Source organism: Panthera leo, chromosome C1 (assembly GCF_018350215.1).
Source record: "Panthera leo isolate Ple1 chromosome C1, P.leo_Ple1_pat1.1, whole genome shotgun sequence".
Classification (NCBI taxonomy): domain Eukaryota; kingdom Metazoa; phylum Chordata; class Mammalia; order Carnivora; family Felidae; genus Panthera; species Panthera leo.
The window spans coordinates 116,115,787-116,135,902 of NC_056686.1; the positions used below are offsets into that span (position 1 = coordinate 116,115,787).

At 45.3% G+C, this 20,116-nt stretch overlaps 1 protein-coding gene, 1 long non-coding RNA gene and 1 other non-coding gene across 16 annotated transcripts in view; 1 reads left to right on the forward strand and 2 right to left on the reverse strand.

Annotated features, from left to right (window-relative positions):
• CLASP1 (cytoplasmic linker associated protein 1) overlaps positions 1–20,116 on the forward strand; it is a 271,441-nt gene that overhangs the window by 80,718 nt on the left and 170,607 nt on the right. For all 13 annotated transcript variants that reach the window (XM_042954165.1, XM_042954159.1, XM_042954160.1 and 10 more), the window contains exons 3-6: positions 12,142–12,220; positions 14,022–14,125; positions 14,984–15,075; positions 17,255–17,330. In XM_042954165.1, coding sequence (XP_042810099.1) covers positions 12,142–12,220; positions 14,022–14,125; positions 14,984–15,075; positions 17,255–17,330 — 351 coding nt within the window. The remainder of the gene's footprint in view (positions 1–12,141; positions 12,221–14,021; positions 14,126–14,983; positions 15,076–17,254; positions 17,331–20,116) is intronic.
• Positions 110–18,444, reverse strand: LOC122228810. 2 transcript variants are annotated; one of them, XR_006206760.1, is made up of 4 exons: positions 18,242–18,444; positions 16,701–16,854; positions 16,452–16,505; positions 110–837 (listed from the first exon to the last, which is right to left on the reverse strand). It is a non-coding gene; the product is annotated as an uncharacterized LOC122228810 (long non-coding RNA). The 2 variants fall into 2 exon arrangements; XR_006206759.1 differs by lacking the exon at positions 18,242–18,444 and having other exon boundaries at positions 16,701–16,937.
• On the reverse strand, positions 11,469–11,594 carry LOC122229077. The gene has a single exon (XR_006206936.1). It is a non-coding gene; the product is annotated as a U4atac minor spliceosomal RNA (small nuclear RNA).

Sequence of the window (20,116 nt, forward strand, 5' to 3'; positions counted from 1 at the left end):
TTCATACAACATGTCGTGTTTTGTGTCTGACTTTGGTTTCTTGGCATCATGTTTTCAAGGTTCATCTATATTGTAGCATGTATTCGTACTTTGTTCAACAGCTCTTTATTGTTGAATGGTATTTAATTTTATGGATATACCACATTTTGTTGATTCGTTCACCAGTTGATGGCTGTTTGGATTCTTACCACTTTTTGGCTGTTAGGAATAATGTCCACTTTTTACCAGAAGGGCAGCCAGTGGGCAGATGGTTCTCTGTGATAAGCACAGAAGATTAACCAACTTTGTCATTACAGTCTTGGTGTTCTTTTTTGCCCCTTTTGTAAGGCTGATTGATTAATGGATATTATTTGAGCCACTTAATAGCTGAGTGACTTTGCCCAGTTGCCTGCTTCCTTATCTGTAAAGTAGGGGTATTTATAGGTGTGGTACTTGGCGCAAGGTGTCGTTGTAAGGATTAAGTAATATTATAAAGAGGAGGATATATGCAAGGTACAGTTGATTGGCCCTGTACCTCTCCCCTCCCCCACCCCGCTACCTCTGGGGAAGTGGGTGGGACTGAGAAAGGGCATAAGGAACTGGCCTGCTTTGGGTGTTTAGTGCTCATTTTGGAGAGTTGCACGTTCAGGTCTTGGCCTGGGTGGACTTGGAGGCTGGAAGGCCTCCTAGACTGGGCCAGCTGGGGAGACCCACGGGAGAGTCGGGGGCAGGGGCCACAGCTGTAAGCCTTGCTGGCTGGCTGGGGCTGCGTGGCCCCGGAGGGGAACTGGGGTCTTGGTTTCGTCCCGCAGACAACCGTGAATGTTCTGGTGCCTGTCTCCCATTGATGAGTTGTATCTGGAAGAGAGAAGTGGCAGATTTAGGGATCTTTGGCTGGATTTGAGCCACAACGTGTTTTCTTTGGGCTCCTCAGACCCTTAAGATTCATTCAGTAAGTTGCGAGTGTTTAACATCTGGAGATGTGGTGTGCGCACGTGCGCTCTCTCTCTCTCACAAAATAAATAAATAAATGTTTAAAAAAACCTTTAAAAAAACTGAAAGGGGGCCCCCTGGGTGGCTTAGTCGGTTGAGCGTCTGACTCTTGATTTCAGCCCAGGTCATGATCTCACGGTTCGTGGGGCTCTGAGTCGGCCTCTAAGCCTCCTTGGGATTCTCTCTCTCCCTCTCTCTTGGCCCTTTCCCCTTGCTCTCTCTCTCTTTCTCAAGATAAATAAATAAACATTAAAAAAAAAAAAAAAGCTTTTGAATCTGGAGATCTGACCACAGGGACCTTCTTACATGGTGTCAAGTGAGCAGAGCTTAAGAGGTGGTCCCTTGCCCCTCTACACGCTGGCCTGGGTTTTTACCTCTTGTGTTTGCAACCACTGGTGTAGAGCTGTGCTGGCCAACAGCATAGCCGTGAGCCTCCTGTGGCTTATTTAAAATTAAATAACTTCATGTTTGCTTAATTTTTTTTAAATGTTTTTATTTATTTTTGAGACAGAGAGAGACAGAGCACGAGCAGGGGAGGGGCAGAGAGAGAGGGAGACACAGAATCCGAAGCAGGCTCCAGGCTCCGAGCTGTCAACACAGAGCCTGACGCGGGGCTCCAACTCACGGACCGTGAGATCATGACCCGAGCCAAAGTTGGACGCTTAACCGACTGAGCCACCCAGGCGCCCCGAGTAACTTCATGTTCTAAGTAAAATTTAAAGTTCTGTTTCTCATTCACACTCCTATTTCAGTTGCTCTCTAGGCACGTGTGGCTAGCAGCTGCTGATCGATCGCACAGACACAGAACGTTTCTGTGACCCCTGAAAGTTGTAGTAGACTAGTTTAGATCTGTAGCCGTTACCAACTGCCTCTGTCTGTATTCAGCCCTTGCCTCCTAGCCTCATCTGACCTATTGCGGCCCATGTGTAGAACCAAGTGGTTGGGTGGTGTGATGGCTCGAAGTTCCTTTCTAACAGTAAAATCCTTGTATATGGGCAATGACAGGTAACACGCGAGAACTTGGTTAGTCCCATTAATCTCTGGATTATTGATGTTTTAACAGACTTCCATCCTTTAACAGGCCGGAGGCCCTTCCAGAGGAATACCCAGTGACATTATCCTTGGGATGAGTGTCGCAGGGACTCCCTCGGTGACTACTTTGAAGGACCGCCAGTTTGGGTGAATAATTCTCCCATTCTGTATGTCCGTACACAAAAGTCACTGACTTTATCGTACTCTTTTTTGGTATTTGTGTTGTGCTGTTATTCTTGGGATTAAAAGTGAGTGCAGCGTAGAGTGCTAATGAACTTCTTCCTTACTTAATAAGGTTGCAACGTGGAGTCTTTTAAAATAACCAACAAATTTGTAGAAGTCAGCAGCCTGTAGCCCCACAGGGCACCAAGTGCATTATGTTAAAAATAGAGCTCATCTAGTATACAGTGTGTGTTCTCTTTGACCCAGCAGTTTGTCCTTTTCAGAATTTGTCCTAAGGAGATAGCCGTACATGTGGGGAATTGGGCACCCATCACAGTATTGTTTGAAGTAATGAAAAATTCTAACCAACCCTGAGTGCCAGCATTGGTTTGGAAGATTGAATCAGTAGTTATGGTACTTGGATACAGTAGGGTATCAGATAGCCACTGAAAATGAGGGTATAGACCTTGTCTGTTCATTTAGGAAGACTTCGTGGCATATTGGTGGCATATTGAGTGAAACCGCCCCCCCCGCCCCCATTTATGTAAAATTCACATGCAGATATGCTCCTGCAGAGATGTCCTGTGGGGACAGCCATCAAAGTGTTAATAAGGTTATTATCTAGTGATGGGATTTGGGGCAACCTTAGTTTCTTCTTCAGACTTCTGGTCCTCTTTCCCCCTAGTAATCTAGGCTTGTTTCATTTTTGTTTGTTTGTTGGTTGGTTGGTTGGTTTGTTTCATTTTTTATTTTTTAACATGGTGCTCTCATCACTTACTGAGTACCTACTGTATTCCAGGCATTTTCTTAAGACTCTTCACCCTCAGGTGTATTCTTTAAGGTATTATTGTCGTGATCTTACTGATAAAGCATGTGAAGCCTGGAGATGGAGCCGTCCAGCTGGCCAGTAGGGTTGGTAGAGCAGGTATTGAGTCCCAGATCTGTGTGACAAAGCCCTGCACTTTGTCCTGTTGTGGGCGCTGTCAGGGCAGCAGAGAAGTTTGAGCCAAGGCTCACCCGAGAGGTTTTCTGGTATAACTGGCAGAGAAGTACTGTGTCTTGCTTGAGGTCATACATAAGCTAGCTCGAGAGAGATGAGAAAGACGATAAACATGGGGTTCTGGATACTGGGAGTTTGTTCACAAATCTGCAGATGGTCTTGATGAAGTCAGGAGGCTTGGGTTTGTTTCCAGTTCAGCCACTGCTCAAACTTCGTGACTTTGGGTAAATCTTTTGGCAAACTCTTTGGTCTTTATTTTCCTCATTTGCAAATTCAGGATAGTATAGTCTGCATCTCAGGTTACTGTGAGATTATTCAGATTCACCCCAAAGTGCCTTAAAAACAATAAAGTACAACACGAGTGCAAAATATTATATTTACTGAAGCCAGTCCAGTCTTCTGAGGCTTAAGGAATGTAGTGGTCTTCCTACCTAGCTTGTCCCTTACGGACTTTTTTGGAGAAAAGAATTTAGTATTTCATACAGATGTCACGCTCTAGGACGAAAACTGTGGTGGTTTCTGTTTTGGTGCTTTTTTTACTGGTGGTTTGGAAAGTAAGGGAGGCAGAGACTAGTCACAGACTTACAGGTCAAGGGGTCCAAGGAGCACTGCCACTTTTTTAGTTTTTAAACTTAATAAAAATTGCAAACTATCTGTAGAAAGTGCATGGAACACAAAGACACAGTTTTATAAGTTGTGATAAAACTAATAGTTGTTAACTGCCACTCTGGAACAGATGTAGAACATTGCCAGCGTTCCCCAAAGTAACCACTCTCCTGACTTTTATGGTAATCGCTTTTCTTTTCTTTTCCTTTCCTTTCTTTTCTTTTCTTTTCTTTTCTTTTCTTTTCTTTTCTTTTCTTTTCTTTTCTTTTCTTTCTTTTCTCTTTTCTTTTTCTTTTTTCTTTTCTTTTCTTTTCTTTTCTTTTCTTTTCTTTTCTTTTCTTTTCTTTTCTTTTCTTTTCTTTTCTGTCTTATCACCTAAATATGCACTTTAAAATTATAGTTTATGTTTGCTTGTTTTTGAACTTCATACAAAAGTTTCATTACTTAGTGTCTGGCCTTTTCACTCGTTGTTACGAGATTTATCTATACCATTGAGCATAGTTGTGATTCATTCATTTTTATTCTTGGGTATGAAAACCACAACCCATACATTCTACAGTAGATGGACACATGGATTTATAGATTTAGGCTATTATAAATAGTGTTGCTTTGATGAATTTTGTATATTTCACCTGTTATATATGTGCAGGTATGTCTATTGGGCATATTCCTAGTGGTGGAATTGCTGCAAATTTTGTAGATAATACCAGGGTGTTTTCTTTTCTTTTTAAATGTTTATTTATTTTGAGAGAGAGAGAGAGAGCATGTGTGTGCGGGGGGGGGGGGGGGGGCAGAGAGAGGGAGAGAGAGAAGCCCAAGCAGGCTCCACACTCAAAGCAGAGTCCGACACAGAGCTTGATGACACAGAGCTTGATACCATGATTGTGAGATCATGACCTGAGCCAAAATCAAGAATCGGAAGCTTAACTGACTGAGCCACCCAGGTGCCCCCAAAGATGTTTTCTGAAGTGTTGTTTGTACCAGTTTACATTCCAACCAGCACGTATGAGAGTTTGCATGTTCTTGTCACACTTGGTATTGTCAGTCTTTAATTTTAGCCATTCTGGGGAGTATGTATCAGTGTCTCTTTATAATTTTACTTTCCATTTGTCTGATGATTAATGGAGGCTTAACAACTTTTCATATACTTCTGACCATTGCTGTCTTTTATGAAGTGTCTGTTCAGCTATTTTGCCCATTTTTGTTCTGGGTTGCCTATTGATTGGTTTGTAGAAGATCTCTATATATGTACTGTATATTCTGGAATCAGGCCTGTGGTTGCTTATTTGTTTTATAAATACCTTCTTTCAGTGTGACTTGCCTTTTACTTTCTTACAGTGTTTGATATGCCAAAGTTCTTAATTTTAGTTTGATCCAGTTCATCAGTCTTTTCCTTTAGGGTTTGTGTTTATTGTGCCCTGCTATTTTCTTATGTCAATTTCTAAAAGCTTTATGGTTTTGCCTTTCCACACTTACATCTGTTACTGGGAATTCATTTTTATGTATGGTGTGAGGTAGGAGTCAGTTTCTTTCTTATTCCGTATATTCAGTTGACTCAGGGGCATTTATTTAAAAGAACAACCCTGTTCTCACTGGTCTGTAGTACCCACTTTCTCATAAGTTAAGTGTCCATATATGTGTGAGTCTGTTTCTTTATTCTGTCCTTTTAATACAGTTTTTCTCTCCTTGACCTGATAGCACATTGCCTTAATCATTACCATTTTGTAATAAATCTTGATATCCAGTGGAAGCAAGTTTTATCACCTCTTGTCTCACCATTTACATTTCCGCATAGATTTTGGAATCAATCTGTGGACTTCTTAAAAAAATACACAGTTGGAATTTTGAGTGAAATTTTACTGAATGTAGATCAATTGAGGAAAAATGAGAATTTCACTGTACTGAATATTCCAACCTATAGTTTATCTTTCCATTTATTTTAGTGCTCTTTAATTTTTTTAAATTGTTCCATAGCTTTTTGGGTAGATATTTATCTTGGCTAGCTTTATTCCTAGGTGTTTATTTTTATGCAATTAAATATGGAAACTTAAAAAAAATTCCTTTTTGGCTTGTTGGTACGGAAATGTAGTTGATTCTTTTATATATTGACTTTGGATTATTCAGTCTTGCTTAGCTAACTTTTTAATTTTATAATATACCTGTACATCTTCTAGATCTTCTATTTATATAGTTTCCATTAATAATGGCAGTTTTGCTTCTTTATGAGTTTTATACCTCCAGTTTTTTTTTCCCCCTCAGTATTTCATCATGAAGTATGCTTGATTTGACGCTTGGATCAAGATTTGGCTCTATCCACGTTTGGCTGTTTTGAATAATGCTGTTAGGAACATAGTTGTACAAGTATCTTTTAGAATCCTGCTTTCACTCCTTTTGAGTATATACCCAGAAGTGGAGTTGCTGGATCATATGGTAATTTTGTGTTTAATTATTTGAGGACCCACTGTATCATTTTCCATTGTTTTATATTCCTACCAGCAGTGTATCAAGAGTTCTGATGTCCCCATGTCCTCACCAGCACTTATTTTCTTTCTTTATTTTCGTTTTCATTTAAAAAGGATGTTTATTATTTATTTTGAGAGAGAGAGCAGGGGAGGGCAGAGAGAGAGAAGGGAAGGGGGGAGAGAGAATCCTAAGCAGGCTCTGCACTGCCAGCAGAGCCTGATGCAGGGCTCAAGCTCAGAAACCGTGAGATCATCACCAGAGCTGAAATCCAACCAACTGAGCCACCCAGGTGCCCCCTTTTGCTTGTTTTCTGTTTTTTTTTTTTTTTTTAAGCAGGCTTTACTCACAGCCTTGAGTTCATGACCTGACATGAGATGCTGGATACCTAACGGATTGAGCCACCCAGGCACCCCTCTTCCTCCCTTCCTCCTTTCCTCCCTTCTGTTATAATAGTGATCCAAATGGGTCACAGCTATTGCTTTTTACCTGCTGTTGCTGACTGTCCTTTTTGAACTCCACTTGAACTTATGTTTGTTCTTTTCTGTCTATTCTTTGTCTCTTACCTATTTTTTTTGAATATTTCATCCTTTTGCCTTTTCACTGTGGATTTCTTTCTGCAGACTTAGTGTCCAGTGTGCTTTTAAACCCATCCATTGAATACTGAATTTTGGATATTGTATTATTTGGTGCTTTTGAAAATTGATGTCACTTTTTAAAGTTCGTAATTTCTCTCCCCCAAATTTTAATCGTGTTTTATCTTCTTACGTATAGTAAGAATTACTATTATTATTATTATTATTATCATCATTATTATTATAAGTAAGCTTTATATCCAACATGGGGCTTGAACTCATGACTCTGAGATCAAGAATCACATGCTCTACTGACTGAGCCAGCCAGTTGCCCCAGAATTATTATTTTAATATCTAATTATTTTCATGCGCATAGTTCAGTGTGTCTGTGTTTCTGTCAGTTTTCATTTCTAGTTATCATGTGTGCCTGGTTATCTTTGGTTGTATTTTGGACATTGTATTTGCAAATTGTTTAAAGAAGTAAAATGAGGGGGTGCCTCAATGGCTTAATTGGTTAAGCGTTTGACTCTTGATCTTGCCTCACATCATGATCTCACAGTTCATGAGTTCGAGCCCTGAGTCAGGCTCTGTGCTGATAGTGTGGAGCATGCTTGGGATTCTCTGTCTTCCTTTCTCTCTGCCCCTCCCCAGCTTACATTTTCTCTCCCTAAAATAAATAAACATTAAAAAAAGAAGTAAATTGAAGACTAGATTGGATGATGTTCTCTCCATCCAGAAGTGCTTTGTGTTTTCATCTGCCCAGGGCTTTAGGGCACTACTAAGCCAAGATCATTTCCATCTGATGTCAAGGATTGCTATTTTTGGGGGCCACCCAGATTCTTAGAAGCTAATCTGTGGTTGTTTAGGCTGTTTTACTTTCAGTTCACTCTTCTAAGGTCTAGCCATTTGGATTTCTAACTCAAGTTGTAGGGGGCTATGCAAGCCATCAACCTTTGGGGGCTCTGGAATCCAGTCTGTTCTCCTGGACCCAAATGGATATTGAGAGTGATTCTCAGTGTTTTGGTTGCCCCTTCCTGGTGTCTAAATGGCCTGAGGGCAGAAGTGGGGCATTTGCTGCAGGCTCCTCTCTCTGGATTTTACTTTATTTATGTTTCATGACCTGGTAACTACTCTTTGCCTTCTTAGTTCTTTGATGTTTCCAACCAGATGTTCTTTTATAATTTAGCTAGCAATTTTAGTTGTTTTCAGCATGAGTGTGAGTCTGAGTTACTTTGCAATTATTACCTGCTTTTAAAATCTTTTTTTTTTTAATGTGTATTTATTTTTGAGACAGAGGGAGACAGAACATGAGTTGGGGAAGGGCATAGAGAGAGGGAGACACAGAATCTGAAACAGGCTCCGGGCTCTGAGCTGTCAGCACAGAGCCTGATGCGGGGCTTGAACCCACGAACTGTGAGATCATGACCCAAGCCGAAGTCAGACGCTTAACCGACTGAGCCACCCAGGAGCCCCTAAAAGCATGTTTTTAAAGTTGTAGGATAAAGGAATTGTGTTGGACCTTGAGAACTCCTCTGTTCTCATCTGTTCAATGAATTCATTACTAAGTTAGTCAAGTAGCTTGTGTTTTGTTTTTGCTTTTGGTAAAGTAGGGGTTGATTGACCACTCACCACGTACCCACTACTGTGCCACGTGTGTGTGTGTGTGTGTGTGTGTGTGTGTGTGTGTGTGTGTGTGTGTGTAATGGAAAGTTTGAAAAAATAACAAGGCATAATATTCCTTACATGTAAGGAGTTTAGTTGTGAAAACAAGCATAAACTCAGAAAATTGAATAGAATATTAAAGGAGGTGCTCAAAGGTAATGCAGAATCACTGGCTTAGTGAACACTAAGGCATTAAGTCCTGGGTGTGAGCCCGACCTCCTCCTTGCCTCTGCCCTCTCTCTCCCAGGCTGCCTTCCTCATGCTGGTCACTGTGCCCCCTGTTCCAGCCCCCTGTCACCCCTTCTTTGCCATTACAGCTATTCAGGGGCTGTCCCATCGTCTCCAAGACGTATCTGAAGCCCTTGAGGAGCTGCCTCCCCTGCGACTTATCGGCCCTGTCGTGTGCTTCAGCTGTCCCCATCGTAGCAGCCGTCTGTCTGCATGCACGCTTCCCTTGGCCTGCTTCCTTTGGTGCAAGGCTGGTTTTTCAAAACTTAGCTTCACACCGCGTGACTTTTTCTGGGAAGCCTTCTTTGCTGTCTGAGTCCCTTGCTGTCGGGAATCACAAACCTCTGCTGGACCACTGGTCAGTGTCTGTTGCCCATGGTAATGGCAGTGACAGTGAGCTGGCTATAACAGCCAGCACGTGTGTGTGGTCTAGCCCTGACCATGCACCAAGCACTATTTCAAGCACTTGACGTACACAAAGCGACCTATGAGGGAGCTGTTACTGTTGTCCCCATTTTACAGCTAGGAAACTGAGGTACAGAGAGGCTTCACGGCTAATAATTGTGGTCTTCCAGGCAGTGGTTTTATTCATGTATCCCCTTCTTCAGTAGGGAAATGGAAACACAGGAGCAAGGCCTGAGCTGCGAAGATAAATGTTTGTGGGTGACGATTCCCTTTCTTGCCCGCTGGGGCTGTGACTCAGGGTGAACTAGACAACTATATTTGAGCCCCCCTCCCCCACCCTACCCCGCTTCCTTCCCAAGTTTAGTTGTTGATTCTGTTCTGTCCTCTCCTGTCCTATTTCCCTGGGTCTTAGCTGCCAAGCCAGGCTTCTTGGGGAGTCTCTGGACTTCCCAGTCCATCTGGGCTAGACTTTTTGAAATTTACTCTGTAGGGTTTAGCTAGGCATGATCTGGTCCAACCTACCAAGTAAACCTCCATCTTGGAAAGGATTGAAGTCTGTGCTCCCTCCAATTCTACAGGTAGCTTAACTGATGATACGTGCTGTGATATCTGACAGAATTTTAAATCCTTTGAATAAGGATTATTATACTTTAGTGTTGAATGAGTGATGAAGGGATGTGGTGAGAACTCGAAGGCAGCAACATTTAGTATTTCTGTAATGAATAATGCTCCCACCTCCAACAAGTTACGCAACCATACTCATGCTTAGGATTCATCAGGGAAAAGCCAATTCCGTTTAATTAATGGGCTGCTCTTTTTAAAATACAAGCATTAATGTTTGGCACAGTTTTGGATTTACAGGAAAATTACAGGATGGTACAGAGATTTCCAGTGTACCTCCCACTCAGACTCTCCGTTAATATTAACATTAGTACGGTATTGTTGTTATGATTAATAAAGCAATATTGATGCATTTTTATTAACTCAAGTCCAAAGTTCCAGAGTTCCTCACCCCCCCCCCCCCCCCAACTGTCTTTTATCTGTTCCTGGATCCCACCCAGGGTACACACTACAGTTAGTTGTCATGTGTCCCCAGATTCCTCCTCTAGGTTAGGACAGTTTCTTGGACTTCCATGTTTTTGATGACTTTATCAGTACTGGTCAGGCATTTTGTAAGATGTCCCTCTATGGGAATTTGATGTTTTCCTCATGATTAAATGGGCTTATGGATTTTGAGGATGTAAAGTGTCATTTTAATCACACCATCACAAGCATAGATAGGTCAACATGATTTGTGACTGTTGTTATTGACCCTGATCATCTGGTTGAGGTGATGTTTGTCAGGTTTCTCCACTGTAAAGTTATTCCCCTCTGCTTTCATACTGTACTCTTTGGAAGGAAGTCAGAGTGTAATACCTAATCCTCTTTAGCCCTGCGAGTAAAGCCACCATTTTAAAATGTATTATACCATGACGTATTTAAAAAAGAAAAAAAAAACTTGTTCTTTGTAAAAAAATTTTAGAATTACTTCCTTTAATATCTCCAAGGTGCCAGCCCCTTTCATAGGGCATGTAGTAGACATGTTTGTGCCCTGATTAATGGGCAGTTTGAAGCAGTGAATTCCAAGCTGAATAGAAAACCCTGCGGTCTTTGCTTTTTCAAGCTCCTGCGGGCAGGGGCAGGGGCAGACAGATGAGAATTCGGAATCATAATTATATTGCCTGATGTTAGGATTATTATCTTTGCCTCAGTCTTACGTGGTCTGTAAGATACTGGACTTCGTTTTTTTTTTTTAAGAGAGAGGCAAACCATAAGATAGACTTTTTTTTAATGTTTATTTTTGAGAGAGAACGTGTGAGTGGAGGAGGGGCAGACACACACACACACACACACAGACACACACAGAATCCAAGGCAGGCTCCAGCCTGTCAGCACGGAGTCTGACACGGTGCTTGAACTCAAACAGCAAGATCATGGCCTGAAGTCGGGCACTTAGCCGACTGAACCCCCTAGGTGTTCCTGGTTTGTTTTTAAAGCTCTTGTAACAAGACAACACTGCTTTCTACTGAGCAGGGAGGCTTATTATATCCGATCATGTATTGAAGCACAGAAGCGGATTTCGTGAATTAAGCTTGCGTTTTGGGGAGCATTTATGGTCTACACCTTGATAGGTCTGTGAAGTGAGCTTTGGTGCGGTTGAGTTGAATTAGTTGTGAATGTTGTTAGAAAAGTGTAAAGAAACTAAGGAAACGAAAGGGGCAGGGAGCGAGCGCCGCTTATAGGTTGAGCGGAGCGTTACAACCAGCAATGTACGTTTAACAAAGCTCTCATTTGAACTCAAAAGTCGTGGAAAAGAGGTTTTTCGTTTTTCCAAAAATTGCACCAAGGTAAAGCAGAGCTCTAGCTGATGCGGGTGTGTTGTGCAGGCGTTAGCAGTACTGCCCTCACTATACGTTCATTGGACAGTAGCGCAACCCCAAGAAAAGGATGGTTGGCGAGAGTTGTGCGTGCGCTGCTAGCAGGAAGCGCCAATACCGGGTTGGGTTGGGGTGACTAATTCTCAACTGGCCTTGCAGCCTGGTAGCTAGTGTCCCTTTATACTGAGCACAGCTTCCGAAGGAAACCACCAACTCCTTGTTCCCTGAGGCTTCTGAAGGTCGCGACGTGGCCGCTTAGTTTTACCCAGAAGGCCACGCGCCAGATGCGGGTAATTTGCATACGTATTCCTCGTCGGGGCGGGGCTGTAGGGGGCGGGGCAGCGGCGCCGGTTTACACGCTGGTCTGCTCGCGTTCTGCATACGGACCCGCCGTGGCTTTTTATTTCCTTTCAAGTGACCGGTTTTCTATTTAAGCTGTGAACAGCTCTTTGCGTACCAGAGCAGCCCTCTTGATAACCAGTTTATTCTGCCGTCGACATGCACTCTCCGGGCTCACGGACGGCATTTGAGCCAGGAATGGGGGGGCATCCCGGCAGCTGGTGGGCGCGAGCTCAGGCCCCGAGGCCGGCAGCTAACGGGTTCCCGCTGTTTTCCCTTGCAGGTGGTTCTTCTCGGCATGGACATCCTGTCTGCGCTGGTCACCCGGCTGCAGGATCGGTTCAAGGCGCAGATTGGCACAGGTGAGCTGTGGGTAGGTGTGGAGCGGGCCCCCACATTCTCCACCGTCCAGCCCCCAGCCTTCCCTCCGTCTCCCCAGCGCCTCCACTTAGCTGTATCCAACCCTTAGAGCTGGAGCCCCCCACCTCCCGCTGTCCTAGCCAAACCCCCTCCCAGCCAACCAACCCTCGTCTCTCCTTCAGTCTCCCCCTGCTGGCGCGGCACCACTGCTCCCTCTCCCCTCCTGAGCTCACCCCACAACCGCTGGCCTCACCGCACCTGCTGGCATGTTCACTGTTTCTGGTTTTACCATACCTTTCCGCTGGCTTCTTTCTGTGTTCGTGTTTTCATACACAGTGTCACTGCCTGTTCTTTCTTCTACAGATTAGCTGTCACATTTTAGTGCCAACCAAATCATATTTGCCCCTTTTGAGGGGCATTGTGTTTTCTCACTTGGAGAAGGCCTGCAAATCTAATACGGTTATATTCTTTCCAGGTCATTATCGTTGGTGTTAGTGTGTTCCCTTTGATCGTAAATGTCACAAGTGCATGTTAAATGACCACTTTTTATTTTGGAGGGAAAACAGTATGTCAGAAAAATGAAATAAAAAATAAGCACAGGTTTCGTTTTCGAGATGACAACAGTCATTTCTCAATTCCTGACTTCTGGGATTTCATGGTAGTATAAGCACCAAGCAGCTCTGTTTGTACACACATTTCCTTATAGAACTTCTCCCTTTCAGTTGCTGCATGTGTATTTGTTATTATTATTATTACTATTTTTTTTGCTAACTTCCTGGTCAGCATGCTCTTTCAGACAAGGTCAAGAACTCTTTCCCACTCTGGCACTAACTGTCCATCTATAAATAAAAACTTCCCTTTTATTTATTTATTTGTTTGTTTTTAAAAAACTTTTTTTTTAAATGTTTGTTTATTTTTGAGAGAGAGAGAAACAGAGCTCGAGCAGAGGAGGGGCAGAGAGAGAAGGAGACATAGAATCCAAAGCAGGCTCCACGTTCTGAACTGTCAGCACAGAGCCCGACGAGGCTTAAACTGTGAAATCATGACCTGAGCCAAAGTCAGACGCTTAACTGACTGACCCACCCAGGCACCCCAAAACCTCCCTTACTTTTAGACATTTCATATTTTATAGCATTATATTTTCCTTCTAAATTAACAGAATTATTCAGGGATAGCTCTCGTAAAAGAAAAGTTTATGGGAGAAGCAAAGTAAGCTGATTTCTGTTAGGTGAATGCTCTTGGAGTGCTAGCAGGTGGCCCACACCTGGGTGTGTGGAGGATGGGTGGGGACCTTGACTCCCTCTAGAGCACGTGCATGTACATTATGTAGAATTCACAAGTGTAGATGAAAGAAGGATGGAGTCTTGAGTGCCCGCTCCTTTTACCTCCGGTGAATATGCTGGACCCCCTCCTTTACCTAGATTTCCATTCGTGTTGACTCTTTCCTGCCAGAATCTGCCACTGACATCCATTTTAATTTTTTGCCAGCTTAAAAATGTGTTGAGAGCTAGCTGGAGGAGGGTGGGCTAAGGAAGAAGACTGGTGTAGGATGTCTGAGCAAAGGACTTCCGGATTCTCAGACCAGCTCCTGTGGATTTTAGTGAGGAAAGTAGAACCTTGCGGATCCGTGGGTTTGGATTGGCGCACATCATTTAGGCCAGGATTTTGTCTTCCTGGGGATTGAAATACCCAGATGGTGACTGCAGGACCTGACCTCCCCCACCCCACCCCACCCCCAACCCTGCCCCGCCCCGCCCCGCCCCCACAGGCTTTCATTTGATGAATTTGCATTTTGATTTTCAGTGTTGCCAAGTTTAATAGACAGACTGGGAGATGCTAAAGACTCTGTGCGGGAGCAAGACCAGACTCTGCTGCTGAAGATCATGGATCAAGCTGCTAATCCCCAGGTAGGGCGGGGAGGTGCGTCTGCCTCATTCAGCATCCCTGGTGACTCCATATAAAAAGAATTTCATTTAAAGCTGTTGTCTTTCACGTGAAAAATTCTGTAGCATTTAAGCCGCACCCGCACGCCCCCATACAGGATGGTTAAATAAGTAATAAGTAGCAAAGGGTATACTTTGAATAAATTAGTGGATTTAACATGAGTCTCGAGTGCTTGGTTATATCCATTAGATTCTTGAGCTTGTGTAACTGACTCGGTTTCTCTGAAAAGAGGCGGTTGTGGTGTCTGGAGGGTCAGGAGCCGTGGCTGGAGCCCTCATTCCGATCTGCTAGTGAGCTGGGGCTGCGGGGACAGGTGGACAGAGAGACACAGCCCTGCCTTCCAGGCTTCAGTTGTGTCATGTTCAGGGGGGTGGGGTGGGGCGGGGTGGTGGAGGGATCAGAAAAAGCCATCCAGAGAGGGTAGAACCCAGAATGTGTTACGAGGTGAATGGATGTGTGGCTTGCAGATACAGCGGGGACCACTGTTGTGGACCGGGAGAGCGGTAGGAGTATGTGATCTTTTGCATGCCACCCAAACCTCTCTCGGCTTTCATTTCCTCACCCACGAAACGGGGGCTGGTTACACCTTTGTTTCAGAGCTTTGGGGATAATCACATGCAGTTATATAAAGGAGTGTGTTTGGAAAAGCTGTGTGTCGATATACGAATATAAGTCACTATTTTTCAGTGTGCTCTGGAGAGGACGAAATGGGTGAGTCGAGGCTGGGCTGACTTGGCACCTGCTGAGAGGTCCCTCTCCTGTTGGCCCTGTATTAAATGAAGGCTCCTCTTCTCTCCTCTTCTGTCCTTTGTCGCCTACAGTACGTGTGGGACCGGATGCTGGGAGGCTTCAAGCACAAGAATTTCCGGACTCGGGAAGGCACGTGCCTCTGCCTTGTTGCCACACTCAATGCGTAAGTCTGGGTGGGGCCTAAGGGTTTCCCTGGCCAAGCATGTTTATTTCGTTTTATTTTTTTTTAAGTTTATTTATTTATTTTTAGAGAGAGAGAGAGAGAGGAGGAGGGGTGGAGAGAGAGAAGGAGAGAAGAGAGAGAGAGAGAGGGAGGAGGGGGTAGAGAGGGAGAGAGAGAATCCCACGCGGGCTCTGCATGGAGCTTGAACCATGTGTTCGTGAGACCACAAGATCATGACCTGAGCTGAAATCAAGAGTCGGACGCTTAACCGACTGAGCCACCCAGGCGCCCCAGGCGCCCCAGGTGCCCCAGGATTTTTATTTTTAACTTTGTGTTTTGAGATAACTATAGGTTTCAGGAGGTTGCAGAGAAACATCCTGGGAAGTTCCGTGGACCCCTCCCCATAGTCCTTCAGTGTTAACATCTTACATCTTGTATAGCACAGTGCCAGCACCTGGAAACCAATCGATGCAGTGCACAGGGCTCCTACAGATTCCTCTGGTTACACTCAGGCATGGTGGGTGCCGACCTGTCCATTTCTGTCACGTGTGTGGCTCTGGGGAGCCAGCCCTCCAGCAAGGTACAGACCTGCACAGCACCCCAGGCTCCCTCACACTAGCCACCCCCGGCAACCACTAATCTGTTCGCCATCTCTGTGATTGTGTCGCTTCAAGAGTGTTACACAAATGGAATCATACAGAATGAGAATGTAACCCTTTGAGATTGACTTCTTCCACTGAACATAATTCTTTTGAGGTTGCGTATGGGGTATCGCCTACACAGCAGTTCCTTTCTTTTTATCACCCAGCAGAATTCCACGCTACAGACTTAGCCACTCGCGTCACCATTCACCTGTTGAAGGCTATTTGAATAGTTTCTGCCTTCTGGCTAGTACAAATACAGGTGCTGTGAGCGTGTACGTACACGTGCCGCCATCAATATAAGCTTTCCTTTCTCTTGGATCGGTGTCCAAGAGGGCCATTGCTGGGTCGTTTGGTAGGTTTAATTTTAAAGAAGCTGCCAGACTTTTTTTAGTTTTAAAAGGAACTGCCAAACTGTTTTCCAGAGTCGTCTGTACCATTTTACATCCCCAGCAGCCAGTGTATGAACGATTTAGTTTCTTCGTATCTCTGTTAGCAGTGAATGTTCTCATTGTTTTTTATCTGACCCACGTTCTTAGGTGTATGGTGATATCTCATTGTAGTCTTAGTTTGTACTTTCCTAACGAGTGACATGGAATATTTTTTCATGTGCTTATTTGTAGGAGAGGCAAAGATTTTTAAAACAGAAAAGTTACACGTCACTCCTTCTGATTATAAAAGTGACACTGTATATGTCCGAAAACGTGCAACAGGAAGAAAATAATGATTACATACCTTTCTGCCACCGTCGTGCAATCACTGTCACCTCATGGCGCATTGTAGTCCAGCCTGTAAAGTTATATTATTTTCAAAAAGAAAACTGGGATGACATGTCACCTCATAAAATTTTCCCCTTCTCATTACCCTTTTCAGTGCCGTTAAGTTTGCCCAAACGTGTCTGGAGTTTTTAAAAAAAGCATTTCTTGGTTTGGATCACAGTAGTTTCACTTCTGAGAATGTGCCCTAAGGAAGACACGAGCTTACCGGAGAGTTGTATTCGCAAGGGCTATTTGGGGCCGTGTCTGTGACGGTGGAAAGCGGTCAGGGACTTCAGTGCTGCCCAGCTGGGCGGTGTTCAGCTGGAACCCTCCGCGGCCACTGTGTCTTTCCGTCCAGCGGTCATCAACCGAACGTCAGCCTGGGCAGGTGGAGAGTTAAATGAGGACCCTCTAGGGACCTGCGGTTTCGTTGAGAACATGGAGTTGGGCAGAATAGGAAGTGCGTGATAGGATAATAACGCAGGGCAGCCGTGTGGGAGGCAGGCAGTGCTGTGGGAAAGGCTGGCAGGCAGATCGGGGAGAGCCCTGAGTGCCAGGGAGAAGGCGCGTCAGCGAGCAGCACGGACGGCTTTGAACTCTGTGCAGAGGAGGCCTTTGTGGTGCGCCGATTTTGGAACCAGGTGGGCGGAAGATTGGAAGATGGGAAGGAGGGAGAGCCTAGGTGTGAGGGGGCGATAGGGCCCTGGGGAGGGAGAGGGAGGGGGGGAGTGTTTCTTCCCTTTGTTCTCACCAGCAGTAAAACACTCCTTTTGTTTTCAGCTCTGGAGCACACACTTTAACACTAAGCAAGATTGTGCCACATATATGTAACTTACTTGGAGACCCCAACAGCCAGGTGAGTATATTTTGGTGAGAAAGAAGTATCCTGCTTACAGACCATCAGGATGCATTTTGGTGTCCTGTGTATACCTGGTAGGCGGGTGGGACTTCATTCCTGTTTGTAATGCTCTGATTATCGTTCCAGATATTAGCATTAGAGCCCGTTAGCATTAATAAGGCATCACTGGTGAATGTGGTGGCCCCTCTGCCCTGTTCTGTGTGTGGCTGAGGCCTCACTGCCTGTGAAGTGACGTCCTCTGTGCCGGCCTCCAAGATAATGTTGCTGGAGTCACTCCCTCTCCAGCCAAGAGGGGGTGAGCTCGGGGGAGAGCGATCAGTGCTGATTGAAGTCAGATAGGGATTGACTCTTGGGGGAAGGGGGATTAGATGGAAAGGGCCTGAGCAGTATGTTCTGAGGGGATGGAAACTTCCCTTATTCTGTGTGGGTGGTGACCCCTTTGGTATATGTAGCTGCAAATTCCTTGACCCCAGACAAACTCTGGATGGTGTTTTATGTAAATCTTCCGTAAATTCAAAAACCAGACTCCAGAGCACCACCTCGTTTGTGTAAGGGAAGGAGAAGAGTTGGCAATCTGGGCAGTCACCAGGCAGGTCCCAGAACTTTCCAAGCCTGGGCTTCAGAAGTGCCAGTTTTCCCACCAGTCAGTTCTGTTTGTCACCGAGAGTCCTTTGTGTTACATTAGTTCGCTCGTACGGGCTCATCAGAAAAACACCTCAATAGATAAAGGGGCCGAAAATTGCAACAGTTCACCAAAGAAATACACGTGGTAAGCAGGCCTCTCATTTTAGGCTGTGACTGGTGATCGCTGACGTGCCCCCCAGAGAGGTCGTGCCAGCTTGTCCTCCACCTCCCACCCTACCCCTGCTCCAGCCCTCTCCCACTCTTCTGGCTTTGCCTTTTCTCACCTCCAGGCCTTCACTCCGCCACGCAGCGCTGCTTCTGTTCAGGTGCCCAGCCCCTCCTCTGGGCATGTGTGCTGACCGCTCCCCCTGCCCCCACCTGCTTTCCTCTTGCCACTCCTTCCTTTGTCCAGCTTCACTGAAAATATATGACACTGGAAGTGGGATTTTTGGATTTTTTTTTTTAAATGTTTGTTTATTTTGAGAGAGAGAAGGCATGCAAACAGTGGAGGGGCAGAGAGAGAGAGAGAGAGGGAGAGAGAGAGAATCCCAAGCAGGCTCCACCCCATCAGCACAGAGTTCATCTGGGGAATTGAACTCAGGAACCTGTGAGACGGTGACCCGAGCCGAAATCAAGGGTCAGTTGCTTCACACGCTGAGCCACCCAGGCGCCCCTGGGATTTTTAGATGTTTTAATTTACTGAATCATGCTTTCTGTTTCAACATTAATTTGAAAAGAAACTTAAAAAAAAAAAAAAAAGTTCTAAGTACCAAAATGGGTTATTTTGTCTTTTCTGTCTTTTTGGTTTTCTTTCCATTTTTGTTTCCCGTGGGGAGAAAAGTCCATCATTGATCACTGCTATCACACGGTATCCTTTAGTCCAGCAGAAAAGCCAGCCTGGCTGGCGGAATTTCCTTGTTCCTAACTCAGGCGCTGCCACAGGTGACGTGGAATATGCGTGCTGGGCCTCCGGGACACCCGGCCCTGGGGCAGAATGAGGTTGGCGCTCATTGGGCAGGTTTCGGCAGTCTGCCTCAGAGCCAGATAGAGCCAGAGTGCTGAAACCACACTCAGGTGACCAGCTGCAGCCTCACGTCTGCCTTGGCAATGGCCATCTGCACCGTGCGCCCACAGACACGCACGGTCCACGTCTCCCAGAACCCTCCCGCCGGGAGACTTTAACCACCCGCTTCTCTGCACCGCCGCACTCCATCAGTCCTGCTCCTGGGGTGTGGGAGTATGCTGCAGGTGCCTGTGTTCTTGCCCTTACTTTAACTTTCACATCGGGCTTTCCTGCTGTGGGCCCCGCAGGTGGCCCGCCCCCTCTGTGTCCCAGTAAACAGTGGTCCAGTGAGGGAGGGTCATAGATCTGAAAGACCTCAGATTCCATAAAGCATTCAGTGTGGGCCTGCCAGGCAGCGTTTAATATATGGGGCTCTTGGAGTCCCAGCGGCCCCAGATGTCGGGGTTCCTTTTTTCTGGTGAGCCTGAGGGTGGGCAGAAGCCGTAGGGGACCCATTCGCTTGCGTGTACAAGTGAGCACTACGTTGTGCCTTCATCCTGAGCGAGTTACTTTTACAGAACTTGCTTCTCGTTTGGAGCACAGTACTTTGTAGTGCCACAGAAAACGTGTGTCTCTGTATCTCTTGCATCCGGGGTGCTTTAGACCCTCAAATGCTGTCTGACCCTGTAGCTTTGTGGGCCTGAGGAATGATGGTTTCGAAGGCTTAGGATGTTGGTTTCGAACGTGTAGATAGCTCCACTTCCACTAGCCATTGTGTTGTGTTTTGTACACACAGAGTGTGGGTCACAGACTGCTGGCCTGAAACCGAATTGCATTCTAACAGACTGGCATGTGTCTGTGTACACGTGTCTGCACAGCGTTTTAGCTTTACGTTTAGCGTTTTAGTGTTTTTTTTCCTTAAATGTTTATTTTTGAGCGAGGGAGAGGGCGCACACACGTGACTGGGGAAGAGGCAGCGAGAGACGAAGACAGAGGAGCCAAAGCAGGCTCCACACTGTCAGCACAGAGCCCGACACGGTGCCCGAACTCAAAAACCGTGCCATCACGACCTAAGCCAAAGTCGGGCGCTTAACCGACTGAGCCACCCAGGCGCCCCTAGAGTCTTGGTGTTTTTACATTTGTCGTATTTCCGACT